General features: G+C 43.7%; 2 protein-coding genes across 4 annotated transcripts in view; one reads left to right on the forward strand and one right to left on the reverse strand.

The window, feature by feature from the left end:
* Positions 1-5755, reverse strand: part of LOC100022663 (zinc finger protein OZF-like) — a 22818-nt gene extending 17063 nt beyond the window's left edge. The window contains exon 1 of one of the 2 annotated variants that reach the window (XM_007485874.3): positions 5601-5755. The gene's annotated coding sequence lies outside the window, so the exon portion shown is untranslated. The remainder of the gene's footprint in view (positions 1-5600) is intronic. The other variant, XM_007485877.3, reaches the window with a different exon arrangement.
* Positions 4815-16323, forward strand: OTOS (otospiralin). 2 transcript variants are annotated; one of them, XM_056814467.1, is made up of 5 exons: positions 4815-4942; positions 10104-10291; positions 10654-10747; positions 11714-11740; positions 15931-16323. In XM_056814467.1, exons 3-5 carry the CDS (start codon positions 10690-10692, stop codon positions 16113-16115), a joined length of 270 nt encoding a protein of 89 aa, XP_056670445.1. In that variant the 5' UTR covers positions 4815-4942; positions 10104-10291; positions 10654-10689; the 3' UTR covers positions 16116-16323. The 2 variants fall into 2 exon arrangements, with proteins under 2 accessions (XP_056670445.1, XP_001365725.2); XM_001365688.4 differs by lacking the exon at positions 4815-4942 and having other exon boundaries at positions 9877-10291.
* The last annotated feature ends 539 nt before the right edge of the window (positions 16324-16862 follow it).

Consider the following 16862-nt stretch of genomic DNA (forward strand, 5'->3'; position numbering starts at 1 on the left):
CCCTTACAATCCTAGCAAGCCAGGTAGGAGTTTGATTAACCTATTAATCTTCTGTTCTTCACTTCTTACCATTCCCACTTTTCAAGAATAGACAAAAAGATAGAAGTATAGGAAATTTTAGGCAATTAAACATGGTGCTAGATATCATAGCACATTTGGAAAGAAGGATGTTCCAGTCTATCTCAAATTACAGCTCACAATTTTAGACTGTCTCCAGTTAGTACTGTTTCTGGGATTATTTGTTTGGACAGGATTACTTCAAGGATACCAATGTTATCAAATAAGTTGTCTAGTTCTCTCTAAGAAAAAGAAACAATGGAAAGATAGCTTAATGGAGACCAGAGTTGCATATCTTGAAGATCGTTTCTCTCCAATGGTCAAAACTATTTCTCAATTGTCTGAAACTATCTCTTACTCTAGCCAACCTGTCTCTCCTACTGTTCCTACTTCCTCCACCAACTCCATGGCAGTTCAATCAAAAACGCAAAAGAAAGTACAATCCTATTCCCCTTAAGAGAAGTACCAACCTTTAATCCCAAAGAAGAGTTAATTAGCATAAGACATCCACAACCATTTACCTCTCAGGATATCGAGGGATTTAAGCAGAGCACCCCTTATTTTGAGGATGATCCCATAGCTGTTATCAAAAGGCTGGAAAAACATATGTCAACAATTTGATTCAACCTGGATTGATTTTGAGCATCTGCTAGATGAATTATTAACAAAAAAGGGACAAGATAAGGTTATCATGTTTACTAATGAGGCTTGTGGAAGAGGAGCAGTTCACAGGACACTGCAAGACGCCAAATGGAATTTTAATGATGAATCCAATTACACCAGATTGTGTCAGTATTCAAATCAATGAGACCATGTTCTGACAGACCAGGTACCTAGACAAAATTTGAAAAACTAAAACATCAGAGAAAATCCTTCACAGTTCATGGACAGACTTACAGAACTAGGGGGAAGATAATACAGACCTAGATTTGACCTGAGAAAGGGTTGTTAAGACAATTGAGAAGGCAGTTTGTGAAAAACTGTTGTAGGGTGGTCAAATATTATTTCAAAACCAGATGTCCTAACTGGCCAAATATGGACCTTGATGAATTAAGAAGAGTGGCAGGATATGTGTATAATGGGCATGAAAGGAAAGATGAAGATGATAGTGATGATAGTGAGATAATAGTGAAGATGATAGTGAGACAAAAAGTATTAAAGAGAAAACTTGAAAAAAGAGATACAAATTATGGCGTATCTATGACTCCTTTGTAAGAATCTACAAACCAAAGATCAACATGTTACTTATGTGGAAAAAGGGGACACCTAAAGTTAAATTGCAGAAGCTGGACCCAAGTATTCAATAATTTTAGAAATAATTATGGAAATGTTGGGAACAGTTATTTTAGAAAAAATAACAACAGAAACAATTACAAAAATAACAGTTATGGAAATTATGGGTATGATAGAACCAATAATCAAAATGAGGCAAATGACATGTTACAATATATACGAAATGGGGCTTGTCCACACAATAGCCAAAATGTAAATCCTCCTCAATGAGAGGAATCTCAGAGAGGTGTACACTGACCTATATGAAGGTCTGAGAGGGGAGAAAGGAGTCTGGAATCAAAGAGTGAAACATGTGATTTTCCAGACACCCATTTAATTACACTAGTCATCCCAGTCCATTCTCCCCCAAATAGCAATGAACCACATGTGACACTGAAAGTAGGAAACTATGTTATACAATTGTCTTCTAGATACTGGGGCATCAAGATCTGTGCTGATGAGTACACCTGATTCTAATTGTAATTCTATTGGCTCTATCAGTGTTGTGGGGGTGTCCAGAGCACCTCTTGATAGTCCCAAAGCTTTCACCACAAATGGTGTCTGTGGAACCTTTATTCATGGAACATTCGTTCCTTCTAATGCCTAACTCCCCCATGAATGTATTAGGAAGAGATATTTTGTGTAAATTAAGAGCCACAATGATATGTACTCAAGATGGCAATATTACATTAGAACTGAGGAATCTCTAAATTTGTTCCCTGTACTCTTTCTAGGTAGTTAGGATGGATAAAACTTCCACCTTTGAAATGCCAACAGATATATCCAAATCTCTCTGGGCTATATCTTCTTCTGATGAAGGCCTACTTAAAGCAGCTGTTCCAATCCAAATTAGAACAAAAGGTGGCCCACATCTTTCCATTCCTTAGTATCCATTATCAAAAGAAGCAATCAAGGGAATTACCCCAGTGATAAATTCTTTAATTAAACAAAAAAATAATAATCCTATGCAAATCAGAATACAATACACCTATTTTGCCTATTAAAAAATCAAAATTAGATGAAAATGGAAAATCTGTTTACCGATTTGTTCAAGATTCAAGGGCTGTTAATAATCATGCCATCAAAAGACACCCTGCTGTTCCAAGTCCATCAACCATTATTTCCTCTATTCCTAGCACTGCTAAATATTTCACAGTAGTAGATTTGTGTTCCACCTTTTTGTCAATGCCCATCCATGAAGATTCCTGAAAAATATTTGCATTCACCTGGAAAGGGTCTAAATACACATGGTGTCATCTGCCTCAAGGTTGTGTAGAAAGTCCAACTTTATTTCCCCAAAATTTGACACAAGATTTGGCAAATATCAAGTTTAAGGAGAGCCTTTTAATACACTTTGTGGATGATTTGCTCTTGGCCTCACCAAATGCCGCAGCATGCCAAGACAATAGCAAACATCTCCTGTTGGAATTATATAAGAGAGGACACAAGATCTCAAAGGCAAAGGTTCAGTGGTATCTCCCAAAAGTAGAGTATTTAGGATTTGTTTTAGCTGATGGTGTCTGCTCCTACGCATGTTGAAGATATCCAAAAATTGAGTGCCCATCTACTAAGAGACAGTTGAGAGCAATTTTGGGAACAACAGGATTTTGCAGGCAATGGATTCCTTGCTATTGGGAAATCACCAAACCCCTTATAGTATTGACAAAACCATTTAGGGTGGAGACAGAACACCTAACAGCACTTACTAAATTAAAACAGGCTATCCTGTCTGCCCCTTCTCTAGGCATCCCAAATTACAACAAACAATTCAGTCTACATGTACATTCTCCTCCTTTATCAACACTTCTGGAATTTTCACCTCTCCCCCCAAGCACTGAGGCCAAAGCATGTGGTCAGTTGTCCAGTCCTCTATGCCTGACTAGGATGACCTGGAGTTGTTGTACCCCCAAGAAAGTAGTTCCAGGGTCTGATCCTTCACCTCAAGTCCTATCCTGGAACTCTGATTAAAGGCTTAAGGACACAGATCTTCTCCTGGGGTAAAGGCATTTTCCTGGGACACATATCGCCTTCAACTTTTTAGGAAAGCTAAAACCTGGGAACTCAAAAGCAAGATAGGACAAATGTGAGAAAGGATGGGAGCAACACGAGTGGCCAAGACATCATACTCGCCTAGCCAATCAGAGCCTGATCATAAAAATAGACAAGACATGAATTTCATTCATTCATTCATGAAAGGTTTAAGAAAAATACACTCTTAGGGTAGTTTGGTGACTCAGTGGCCAGAGAGCCAAGCCTGGGGATGGGAGGTCCTGGGTTCAAGTCCTGAGTTAAAATGAAGCCTCAGACATGCCTTAGCTTTGTGACCCTGGACAAGTCACATAACTCCATTGCCTAGCCCTTCTTGAATATTGACTGCGGATTCTAGGGTTTTAAAATGAAAACCCCTCCATGAGTCCGTATTCCGGGGGAACAAGGCCTCATGAGACTAGTGCTGGCAGGAGTCAGTCCATTTGGTGTTGAGGTTTTTTTTTTTGACCACAGCAATGGATTAAGAACTGCCCATTGCTGTGTGGAGGTGATGATATCATTCACTGCCCCCAAACCCCCAAAAGCAGACTCCATGAGGATGAGCACACAGGGATTTCTAAAACAACACTGATTATTTCATCACAAAGGAGATTTTTTAAGTGTCCTCATTGATCTGAAAACCTAAGAACTAAATCTTACTTTAAAAATATCAGCTTGGCCCAAAGCTAAGTGCTCACCCTCCTTCCAGGCCAGCCCCCAGGGGAGGAAGCAGCTGTCACAGAGAAGGGGTCACTCTATGCCCCCCCTTCCCACCCAAGCCTTACCCAGAGATACCTCTGAAGGGTGAGATCACCAGGACCAAGGGGCCACCACCACCACTGACCAGGGCCCAAGGGCAGGGCAGCCCCTTCCCACCCCCAGGAGAGCCCCCAGGGCCTACTTCCAAACCCAAGCAGGCCACTGTCACCAGTGGGTTCCCCATTCTGGCCTGACCCATCGAAGTTTCTCAGCAGGAAGGCCATCAAGAGGTCATAAAATCCCCTCCCGGTGGTGTCACCCACTGGAATGGGGGCTCCTGGAGCAGAGGGGCCCTCTTTCCCACGGGGTGCCCAGAGCTTAGCCCACTGTTTTACACATAGTGACAGAAAATGCTCCTTTATTCAGCGACCCCTCCCTGCCTCCCTGGCCGGGCACTGGGTGTCAGGAGCCCCCATTCCAGTAGAGGAAGACACCCTCTCCCAAAGAGTCCAGCACTGGGCTTTGGCCTCCCTGCCTACCCTAAACAGAGCCGGGGACCCCCACAGAAATAAAGGGGGAGATCAAAGGTCTTTCCTAGGCATGATGGAAACCCTGAGTCCTGGCCCTCTGGAGGGGGTGGAGTATGCAGTAGAGGGCTCCCCCAAGAACCTCCACCGGTGCCTGCTAGGGCATCATGCTCAGCCCGCCCACCTCCCCATATTCTCATACCCATCCGCGGCTCCCCCAACACTCTCCCACTCAGGGACACGGACATCCACGCAGAACACAAACTCTGACAGAGTCCCCACCACCACCACCTCCAACGCTTCAACAATCCCTCCAGGGGAGCCGGCCGCTTGGGCGAAAGGGGGAAGAGCCTCGGATTGTGAGTTGGGGGGCTTTGGGGACACGACCCAGGCCAGGGTTCCCTGCAGCCAGCCTGGAAGGGTTCTAGCCCAGAGCAGGGGGAGGTGCCAGATTGTACCCGCTGCCGTAGGGGTTCCTTCCTCGGACCCCGGGGAGGGGAGGAGTGACCCCCGCCTCCCCTGCCATCCTCGTGGAGGTGGGAATATGAGCTCACAGCCACATGCACGGCCGGAGGGGGGCATCTGAATAGGAGTGCCGAGGTGACCCACTGACCCGCCGCCCTTCAGGGACTGCAGTTAGGTTTTAGGTCGTCAGTCCGAAGGGGACCACTGACCCCCTCTCCCCCAAGCGACCAGGAGCGTGGGGACAAGGGGTTCAGGTGCAGGAAGCAGAAGGGGCAGACAGGTAGCCTAGCCCAGCCAGGGCGGAGCTGGACCCACGGATGGGACAATGAATGGGAGGAGCCGGAATGAGAGTCAGGAGGTGGGAAGGGGCCAAGAGGCCGGGGAGCTCAGGCCCAAGTGTGGGCACACCCACGTGCCAACACCTGCGCACACTGTCACACGCGTGTGTGTAAGTGGAGGGGCACGCGGGTGTGGGTGCCGCGCCTGCGCACTCTCTCCGTTCCCCCCACTTTCCCTTCCCCCCAGGCTCGGCCTTCGGACCCACGTCCTCACCTGACAGACTGTGGGGCCCCAGCACTCCGAGATCCAAAAGGACCACTCCCACAATGCATTGAGCTAGGGGAACGGGGCGGTCACGCTAGGTTTTTCAAAAATAAGAGTCTTCGGTTGCATTCTGGGAAATAGAGTCTGGCTGCGGGGAGGCGGTCCGAACGCTCTGCGCATGCGCAGCTCTGGCCCCTCCTTCCCTAATAGAGAGTCTCTGCGCCTGCGGCCTTAGCATCTTTTAATTCTATCGCCACTTTGCTTTTAACCTTGTCCATGGGTGCATACGTGTGTACGTAGCTAAGCACAGTGGCGTGTCTGCGGCCGAGTGCCCCTCCACATCTGGTTCTGTGGTCCTAAAGCCAGTCCAGTGCCAGGGGCTAGGCACAGACTAAACTGAGAAACGGCTTGAGGAGGATTTAGCTGTCACCAGAGTGCGAAACAGCTGCGAGTCTTCTTCAGGCTTCTGATCGAAGGAGCATTTAAGGCTCTAAGTATATATTCCATCCCCCGGACAGGATTTGGTGAGGTGAGGTCCGGAGGAAGACGGGCTTCGAGTTCACCAAAACTACCGGAGGAACGTCTCTCTCTGAGTCGCTCAACAGAAGAAAAATAAACAATTCTCGTGACATTACAGATGGCTGACTCATCAGTGGATCATTGCCTTTAATGGAGCCCTGCTGTCACCATCAGCTGTCATTATCAGGGAGATGAATTGTGTGAATACAAAGAACTGGATCTCTCTACCACATGCAATAAGCCATTCAGATCTGTAACTTGGGCCATCTAAAAGGGGGAGGCAAAGCCTGGAATGTCTGCCTTTGGTTCCCCTATATTCTGCCTTCCATCTAGGCAGCCTGTGGCTAGGAGAGGAGCCACAGACTTATGGCTGTTGTGATGATAGTTTGTCATCTTTTATTTCGTTTTTATTAGGAGGGGCTGGTCAGGGTCATTTCTCTCTTTTTTTCCTTTATTTCTATTTACCACTTCTTTCTCTGAAGGTGGACATTCACACGTTATTCTTCAAATATTAATTCTGCAGCTGTATATAAAGTTCTCTTGGTTCTACTCATTTTCCTCATAATTTCATAAAGGCCTTTCCAACTTAAAAAAATTAACCTGCTTATCAGTTCTTACAATGCAGTAGTAATCTATCACAATCATATACTAATGCTTGTTCATTGTGGATGAGTAAATTGAAGAAAACCTGCAAACAGATGTAATGGATGAAGGTTTGCAGAAGCTGTCAATCAAGGAGCATTCCAGAAGAGAATGTGACTGGAAGGAGACTGTTAAAAAGAAACATCCAAACTGCTGGAGGTCACTTTCTCCTGAGACAGGAAGGAGGAAGAACTGAGAAGATCCTCTTCTTACTGATTTCTCTCTATTATATCAGGAAGTGACCCAAAGATCCTCAGCTCTGTTACCCACACCCCTCATTCAAGACTCTACAATATTATTCTCAATATAGTATTATTTTAAGAAAAGGGAAACCCTAAACCCTCTCTCCTATCCAATTTCCTTTTCCTCCCCTTTCCTTAAATAAACCCCTTGTTCCAACCATTCAAAGAGTGAGTTATCTATTAGATATTTCAGGAAACTTACTCAGAACTGACTTCCAGTTTGTCACCAAGTGAAGAGACTAACTGAAGGGGAGGGAAAAGGGAGAAGGGAGACACAGGGAGGAGGCCGGCAGATCTGTTGTTGTTGTTGTTGTTGTTTTTTAACCCTTACCTTTGTGTATTGGCTCCAAGGCAGAAGAGTGGTAAGGGCTAGGCAATGGGGGTCAAGTGACTTGCCCTGGGTCACACAGCTGGGAAGTGTCTGAAGTTAGATTTTAACCCAGGACCTCCCATCTCTAGGCCTGACTCTCAATCCACTGAGCTACTCAGCTGCCCCCTAGATCTGATTCTTCATTACCATAATCCTTAAAGATCAACCACCTAATATATCATCCATTCTCCAGTTGATGGACATCTCAATTTCCAGTTGTTTGATGATGATATGGGGGCACAAGGTCCCCTGGACACCCCAAGACTATGGAGGAATCCCAGGTCAAAAGGCTATGTGAAGAATTTCCCAATCCTGAACCCCCTGGTGTACTATATACAGAAAGCCAGTCCTGATGCAATTAAAGGGACAAACTGCATGATCAAAGGATTTTCTGAGAGATACATATCCCCTAGTGTTCTGATAAGAGTTTTTAGCACACCTTCTGTTTGCATCTGAAACATCACTAGATACTCTGAGATATGCAACCCACCCTCCTTTATGATCCAAGCTCAACATATCATAAATGTAAACCTGTGCTTCTATCCCAAACACCAAGGCACCTCACACAGGAATGTCATCTAATCCCCTTTGTCCCCTTCCCTACCTTCCATTCCCTGTCATACAGTCTCTCTTCCTTTAAAGTATAAAACTCCTGGACCTCCTCTCTTGAGGGAGGCAGATTTCACCTGTACCTGCCTCCCAGCCATTCACTCAATACATTCCTCTATTTTTAAAAGATTCCTTGGAGCCTGGTAATTCTTTAAGGTTGTACCCTCCTAAACCAGATAATAGCAAGCTCTCCCACAGTACTACCTCAAAGAGAACTGCTACAAATATTCTTGAACATACACGTTATTTTCCTTTATTGATAGTTTCAACCAACTTTTTAAATGAAGTTCCAGGATTTAGCACATATCATCTGCAAAAAGAGATGGTTTTATGATCTTTGTCCATTCTGTTTCCTCTCATTTCTTTTCCTTCTATTGCGATAACTAGCTTTTCTAGTACAATATTAAATAATAATGGTGATACTGGGCATCCTTGTTTTCCCCTGATCTTGTTGGGAAGGCATCTAGCTAATGGTTTGAGGTAGATAAAAACCATTTCTCTTTTATGAATCCTTTTGTTGTTTAGTAATTTCACTTATGTCTGACTCTGTGACCTCTTTGGGGGGAATTTTCTTGGGAGATCCTGGAGAGGTTTGCCATTTCCCTCTCTAACTTATTTTACAGATGAGGAAACTAAGGCCAATATGGTTAAGTGACTTGCCCAGGACCACCCAGCTAGTAAGTGTATGAGGCTGCATTTGAACTCAGGTCTTCCTGACTCTAGGCTGTGTGTCCTATCTTGAACCATCTAGTAACAGTTTAATCTAAATCTAGTAAACTGACTGAAACCAGCTCTATGGGATGTGAAAATTTACACAAGGTGTCCAACATTACTCAGAAAGAAGCTAGAGTAAGGATCCCGATTGTTCTTAGCTGCTTGGCTATTCTGTTGACATGTAAATCTCCTTTCTCAGTCAGCCTCTCAATGTAGGTTCATCTGTAACCTGACTTAGTTTACCAGTAGAATCTATTTAGGTTTGTATGACATGATTATGCTTAACTAAGTTCAGCTTTTATGACATTAAAGGAAGGATGGGATCATGGATGTCTTCCTAAAAAAAAAAACAACTTGTAACCTAAAAGAATATATGAGATTATAAAAAAATATTAAAAGAATTATTTCTGTCACCCGAACAAAATTTTTTCTCTAAGAAGCCATGTTAGAATCCTAATCTTGGTTCAGAGGTTCTTTGTCTCCCCACCTGAACCTGGGCTTAAGCAGAATAAAACCCAAGTTTTGGCTTCTCAAATTTCTGGGTTGTGGCATATTTATTTCAGCAGCAGTAACCTCCCACAAGGACTCAAAGGAGAGATATTTCTCCCATCCAAACAGCCCAGGCAGCTCTTCAGAAGTAGAATGGGCTGCTTCAAGAGGCGCTAATAGCCACTATTATCCAATATTCTCCAATATTCACTAGTATTCTTCAAGTCACTTGTCATGTATGTGAGAGTAGAGATTCCCTCCATGTATGGACCAGACTAAGTGGCTGCCATGGCCCTGTCCAACTTTTACAGCATGTAATTCTCTTGCTTGTACTTAGTTTGAGCCCATTTAATGTACATTATTGGGGCAAAGGAAAGCGGGTAATTAGCACTTGCCATTATATTTTAGTTCAATGCCTAGTATTTAAATTCAGCAATCCCAAGTCTCACCTCCCCAGCTCCCCTAGCTGGGAATCTATCCGGAATGCTGAGGGGAAGGATTCATGCTTTGCTCTCTAAAGTCCCTTCCAACTGTCAAATGATAATATGATTAGGTTTGATTTTGCCAACACTGGGTTCAGCCTCAGAAGCGTTAAGCAGGAGTTCTTAACCTGGGGGTCAGTCCAGAAACTGAAAAAACAAAAAAACTTCATGGCTGTATTTCAATCCCGTTGGTTTCCTTTATTGTCCTACAGATTTTGTGCATTTAAAAGCATTACTCTGAGATGGGGTTCCATTGGCTGAGCCAGAAGGGGTTCATGACACAAAAAAAGCTTCAACACCCTGGAGAAGTCCTTTTGTGAACATCCTTCTCTTTCTGCTTTGGATTCACAACTGGGATTCCTCAGAGCTGATTTCTGTTTTCCAGGTTTGTTTGTTTTTTAAACACAAGGGGTGCTATGATGAACTACGGTTCAATTCTTTGCAGAAGGAAAATTTCAGATTGGTGCTTCCAGAAAGTGACGTGACGTCTCCCCTCCTCATCCCCTTGCCTTTCTCAAGAGAGTAGTTCTCTTTAAGTCATCAACAGAAGCCCATTCAAGCTGGAAAGCTGAATCAGACAAGAATTAACTTCTCAGATAAAAACTGGAACCAAGCTCAGGGGGCAAAACAAAGGTACGATTTCTTGGATTTCTAGGATCACGTTCACATTCTTCATGACTAAAGGCTTAACCTCTCAAAAATAAATCTATAGCTGGAAAGGCACGAAGGGGGAAAACGCATTTTAGTAATTAAATTCAAATCTCCTTGCTAAGAGGAAAATAGTATTTCCATACAGAGATCTAAGTTTTTAGCTACCTTGACTATTTTGTAGAGGTGCCAGAAATGTATTTTCATGGCCTCCGTTTTGGTTGGCTTATAAGGGAGGGTTCTTTGTGGTGAGTGTTTGAGGAGCCCAGTGTTATTAGAGAAGTGTGGTATGTAAAGAGTGTCAATGTGGGTAGTAATGATGGGCCTTTTCCTCATTTGTTGGACAGTGACATTTGAAAGATCAGAGGTGGGATTTTGGGAAGATGAAATCCAACGTTATCAGCCAGCTCTTCCTCTGCCTGCTGATGGGGGCTTTTGTAGGTGAGTTGGCTACTGAAATCACTAACTTTTCATTATCCCCTGAAACATTTGAGGTGGCTGGAGGTAGAGGGAATAGAGGTCTGGGCTTAGAGTCAGGAAGATTTCAGCTCAAATCCAACATTAGATTTTCTCTAGCTTTGTTAGCTAGGGCAAGTCACCCAACCTTATGAGCCTCAGTTTTATCTTTTACAAAACAATAATAGCATCTACCTCAGGACTATAGAGAACGATGGACTAAGAGCAAGAGATCATCTAATCCAACCCCCTTGTTATACACATGGGGAAACCGAGGGCTATGAAGATTCAATATTTTTGCAGAAAGTCCCATGGGTAGCAATGATCTTAGTGTCATGGGATCATGGATCAAGAACTGGAGGGGACCTTAGAAGTTATATCATCCAACCCTATCATTGTACAATGAGGTTGCTCTCTGTGAGCCAGTGACTGGCTGTGCTAGGACACAAAGACAAAGAAACAACTCCTGCCCTTGGAAGCTTACACTGAAAAATGATGTGTTGTTTTTTTCATAAAAAAGATCATTTTGGATTTACAGATGAAGAAACTGAGTCCCAGAGAGGCTGGTCACCTGTACTTTGCAGAGGTAGCAAGCTTTAGAGGCAGGACCTAAACCTGGATCTTTAGACTCCAACTTGGATATTTTTTCCACTCAAATGAGAAACCAAATGTGAAATTCTTTGCAAATCTTAAAAATACCCTTTGCGCCAACTGTTACTGCTTTGCTTTAAAAATGCTATGGCTGACTTAGTCTCTCTTCCTCTCTTCCTCCTATGTTAATTGCTAGTTCTGGATCTCCCAATGTCCTTGCCTTTTGCAAGGATTTTTCCGATGGCTCAGGAAGCTGAAATCAAGCCAACTATCAGTCTCATTTTTATCCTTCTAACAGAAGCTTCCAACCCTCTGCTTTCCCCTTGCCCCTGCAGTGACACATTTCTTCTTTATTTGTAGGTGCCAAGCCAGTCCAAGAAGATGGAGGTAATGTGATGGTGTCCATTTCTTATATCTCTGTGTGTTTTTAAAAGAGTTTGAGATAAATAAATAAAAGATAAATAAAAGAATTTAAAAGAATCAAAATGGATCAGGAATGATAGGGGAAGAGTAAAGCTAGGCAGGAGGGGAAACATTCCCTCTTATTTTAGGCAAATTAATGGCCATCAATACTAGTTTTACTGTTAATTTGCTGTGCACATGTTAATCAGTGTCTCTGTGCCAAGTTCTGTACCATACCAAAATGGTGGGTCCATGGGAAAGCATCCATCTTTGGGTGATCTTTTTTTTTTAAACCCATACTTTGTCTTAGTTACAACTCTAAGATAAGAAAGACTTGGGCTAGGCAAACAAGGCTAAGCAACTTGCCCAGTGTCACAGCTAGGAAGTGTCTGAAGCCTGGCCTGGAACTTGATCCATTGTGCCATCTAGCTGCCCCTGGGTGATTCTCTAAAAAGCAAGATATAGTGGAAGAGTCTGGGCGCTGGATCAGGAAACCTGGAAGCGAAAGGGTATGCCTTTTGGGGTCTCTCCTAAGGGAGGTGCTCAGCTGGCAGGGGGGCAAAATCAGTCTTCTCCATTTCTTTGGCTCACATTCAGTGGTCCCTTCCAGCTTCAGAGAAAGAAAGTAGGATATTGTGGAAAAAACACTTACTTTTGAATCAGAAGAACTGGATTCAGAGCCTGCTTTACTTTGGGCAAAATCACTTTAATCATCCACACTTCAGTTTCTTCATCTGTAAAATGAAGGGTGGGACTCAATAGCTTCCAAGGTCCCTCCATCAAAAAATGTTAAATGCTCTCCAACAGCTAACAGCATGCTAGTAGTGGGAAGAATGGTCAATCTGGACTCTGGAGATGAGACTTACTATGTCCCCGTGGACAGATGAGTCCTTCAATGTCTCAGGGACACATTTTGCTCATCCATGAAATGGGAATGAAAATATCTTTAGTACCTTCCTTACTAGGCTTGGAGGTTTATAGAGAAAATATTTTGCACGAACTTAAAGAGACATAACAAGGTAAATTTTTTATGATGGCTTCATTTCTCAGTCTTTGAAGCCATATTGTAGCCCAGTAGAAAGAACCCTGACTTTGGGATGAGAGGAACTGAGTTCAAATTCCACTCCTGGTGATTACTGTATGATCTTGGGCAAGCCATTTCCCCCTTGGGGCTCAGTTTACTAATCTGTAAAATAAAGAGGTAGGTTGATCTCTTCTGGTTCTAGATGAATGATTCAAGTGACAGGTACTTGGGTATCTCTTCCTTTCCAGAAGAACTAATGTTTTCATAGAGGGCCATAAGAAAAGCAAAAACATGAAACTTTAATGGAGGAATTTAGGTCTAGGGTTTGGCATATTTGGGGGGAAGGAAGTTTTTTTGGCCAGGACCTGAAGTTAAAAAAGGCATAAGGGGGACAGCAAGACTCATTGATTAAGCAATCAATAAAGCTTGATTTTAAGTTGCACTATGAGGTATTCACTGGTCTAGATAATCAGGGGCACAAAAACCAAAATGGATTTATCTCTACCCTCAAGGAGCTAATCATCTAGATATTAATAAGGATGTACAATAGAGACCTAGGAGACAGGAGGTCCTGGGTTCAAATCTTGCCCCCAGACACTTTCTAGCTGTGGGATGCTGAGCAAGTCACTCAACCCCAGTTGCCCAGTCCTTTTGCTCTTCTGCCCTGGTACCAACACACAGTATTGATTCTAAGACAGAAGGGAAGGGAAGGGCTTTAGGGAGAAAAAAAGAAAAGGATGGACAGAATAGATGCCCAATAGGTCATTTGGGGAGGGAAGCACTAGGGATGAAGGGGCTCAGGAAAAGCTTCATGGAGAAGGAGGTGCTTGAGCTGAGTCTTAAAGGAATCAAAGGATCTTAAGAGGCCAAATAGGGAAGACCCAGATTTGTAGTCAGTAGACTGAGTTTGAATCCGTTCTGTTCCTGCTCTCTTTGTGACCCTAGGCAATTACTTCCCCTCTCTGGTCTTGGTTGATTCATCTGTCAAATGAGGGGGTGAAGCTAGAAGATGTTGGGGATCCCTTCCAGCTAGAAGACATTGAGTTGACTCATTTGGTCTAAACCCTGAGTGGGTATTGATTTTCTATGATTGCATTTGCAGTGGGTTGTAGCAATCCCCTCTGCCTCCATGAGTACCAGGGACAAACAACGCTGGCAGAGATGGTGCGTGGAGCCTGGTCACACGGGGACAGTGGAGCGTGTCCAGCACCAGGTTTCCTGACTGTGTCTCCCTCCTCCCAATGCAGCCCAGCTCCCTTCAGAAATAAATAGTTTTTTCTTTGGGGATAGTTTGCTTTTGCTGAATGCCAAGCCACAGGCTCTGCTCTGAAATGAAAGATCAGCAATTTGTGCTTCCTGTCCCAGAGAAATGGGCTCAACTTCTCTGTCCTTGCTTTGTGTGTCCTTCCCTCCCTGGAGACTGTAGGGCCACGCAGGGGTGTAGAGATAGAGGCAGATGGGTTTGAATGTTCTACATTTCAAAGGATTTGGCAATTTCATTTGGGCTTCTTGGTTTTGAGTTACTGCATTCATTCATTCATTTGCAGGGAATCACAGCCTTAGATCAGCAGTAATATGAAATGAGGGGTCTATGGATTAATCAATTGACTAAGTAATCAGCAATGGCTCCTTGGGTACTTCTGCTCCAAGGCCAACACAGTGCTTGAAGAATCCCTGACCTCAGGGAAATTAAGAGATTGATTGGCCCAGGATCATACAACTAGTTAGGGAGGCAGGACTTGAACTCAGGTCTTCCCAACTTCAAGCAAGATGCTTTAGCCATTGCCCTGTACTTCCTCATGAAGCCACCTCTACCTTTTGTTTCTAGGAAAGCCATTCTCTAGATTGCTGGGTCTGGCTCCTCTCTCCTGTGACAGAAATGTCCACTTGCAGGCTCGCCTGCTTTCTTTTTCCATCCTCACAGGCAGCAGAAATTGGCTCCAATCCTACAATCAGGTTCTGTGATCTCATGACTGCTCAAGTTCTAGATTGTTTAAGGTCACTTTGTCCTGTGAGGCCTTAGGGTGCCTTAGGATGCTCTGAATCCAGTGGCCTTTTCTGGAAAGGCTGCTAGAGCTCATGATAGAAGAGACCTCAAAGACCACCCTCATTCAATAGATGAGGAAACCGAGGCTTGGCCAAGGACACAGGTAGTAAGCGTCCAGGTTATCTAACTTTAGATTTAGCACTCTTTCCTCTATACCATCTGGCCTCCCCCTCCATGAAGCCTTCTCAGAGTACTCCAAATCACACCTGTCTGTCACTAGGGGCAATTAGGTGGCACAGTAGATAAGGGTATTGGATTCGGGAAGTTATGGATGCAAATTCTGCCTTGTCCCCTTACTAGTTGTGCAGTTAGGCAAATCACTTTGACTTTCTCAATCTCTGTTTTCTTATTTGTACAATGGGGGGATGATAGAACCTACCTCCCAGGGGTCTTCTGAGGGTCAAATGGGTTCTAGGAAGACTTTGCAAACCTTTAAGGGCTACACACAGATGAACCATGTTCATTATTATTATTTTCTGATCTCCTGTGACCCTTTTTGTTTGGACAACACTCATAAGCACTTAAATAAGTTTTATTTTCTGCATGGGACTTTCTTGTCCCACATATGTGGGATAGATTGACTAAGTGAAAGGAAGACTCTGTGGATTAAGAAGGCAATAAAGTACAGACAGAGAAAAGGTACAGGATGCAGAGACAAAGGGCCTGGGTGCTACTCACCATCTGGGGACCCTGGACAATGCTCGAGGCAAGGTCTCTGGGTCTCAGTTTCCTCATATGTAAAAGGAGAAGATCAAAGTCCAGCCTTCATCAAGCAATCTGATTTTGCTCTCCAGCACTGAAACAATATCTTCTGGGATTCTTTCGGGCTGCTGAGTGGGGTCCATTAGGTGGCATAGTGGATGGTGTGTGGGACTTGGAATCAGAAAGCCCTGAGTCTGAATCCTGTTTAAAGTTCTTACTGGCTGTGTGGCCCTGGGCAAGTCATTAATGGTCTTCATTTGGGGGTTCTCACTTGAAAAATGAGAATAATAATAGCACTTAGCTCCAGGGTTGTTATGAGAATCAAATATATGTAAAAAACTTTGCAAACTTTCAAGGGCCACATAAATGTTAATTACTGCTTTTATTTTCTCTTTTTATTAGATCCCTTTGCAGAACTGCCAGCCTTACCCTACTGGCCTTTCTCAACTACAGACTTCTGGAACTATTTTGAATACTTTCAGACCCTGGGAGCCTACCACCAGATCAATGATTTGGCCCGAACCTTCTTTGCTCATTTTCCCCTGGGCAATACCCTGGGTTATAATGTCCCTTTTCAGGAAGACTGAATCTTTACCTGGAATTTCAAACCAATCTGTCTATTTCCTTTCTTCCTAATACTGCATGTCCACAACATAAGCACTTAGTAGGCACTCATTGTTTAAAGCAAAACTATGCTTCATCATTAGTATAATGTTTCTTCCCTCTATGCAAAGCTCCAAATAATGCTTTTTTGGGAATAACTCCTATGCTAAAATATTAATAAAGACATTTTGAATGGGCTATTTATATGGTGTTTGTCAAGGGTGAAAGATGGGAGCTGGGAAAATTCTAAAAAACCGAAGTGGCCACCACGCAAGGCAATTCAATCTTAGTTCTGCTCATGGAAGCTCAATGTCCTGACTGTGAGAATGGGGTATCCCATTATATTCTGCCCTGGTCAGACTAAATAGGAGTATGATGCTAAGATCTGGCTACTCCATTTCAGGGAAGCCAGTGAGCCCCACCAAGTTTAGAGGAACATCAACAAGATGGTAAAGAGTCTGGCCGCCATGTTGGATGAAGCATGGAGGAGGACAGTGGGGCTACTTAGTCTGGAGAGGAGAAGATAGGGGAAGCATTATAACTGTCTTCAAATACCTGAAAGGCTGATTTCAAGAGGAGGAGGAATTCGTCATTTTGTGTAGCCCCAGACAACCTAACAAGCGGGAAATGAAGAGTGAAATGTTGGGGTGGATTTTGGCTTAATCCAAGAAGTTTTCCAGCAATTAGAACTGTGAAGACACATAGTTGGCTGCTGTTGGAGGTTGTGAGGT

The sequence above is a fragment of the Monodelphis domestica genome, chromosome 2 (assembly GCF_027887165.1).
Source record: "Monodelphis domestica isolate mMonDom1 chromosome 2, mMonDom1.pri, whole genome shotgun sequence".
NCBI classification, from domain to species: Eukaryota; Metazoa; Chordata; class Mammalia; order Didelphimorphia; family Didelphidae; genus Monodelphis; species Monodelphis domestica.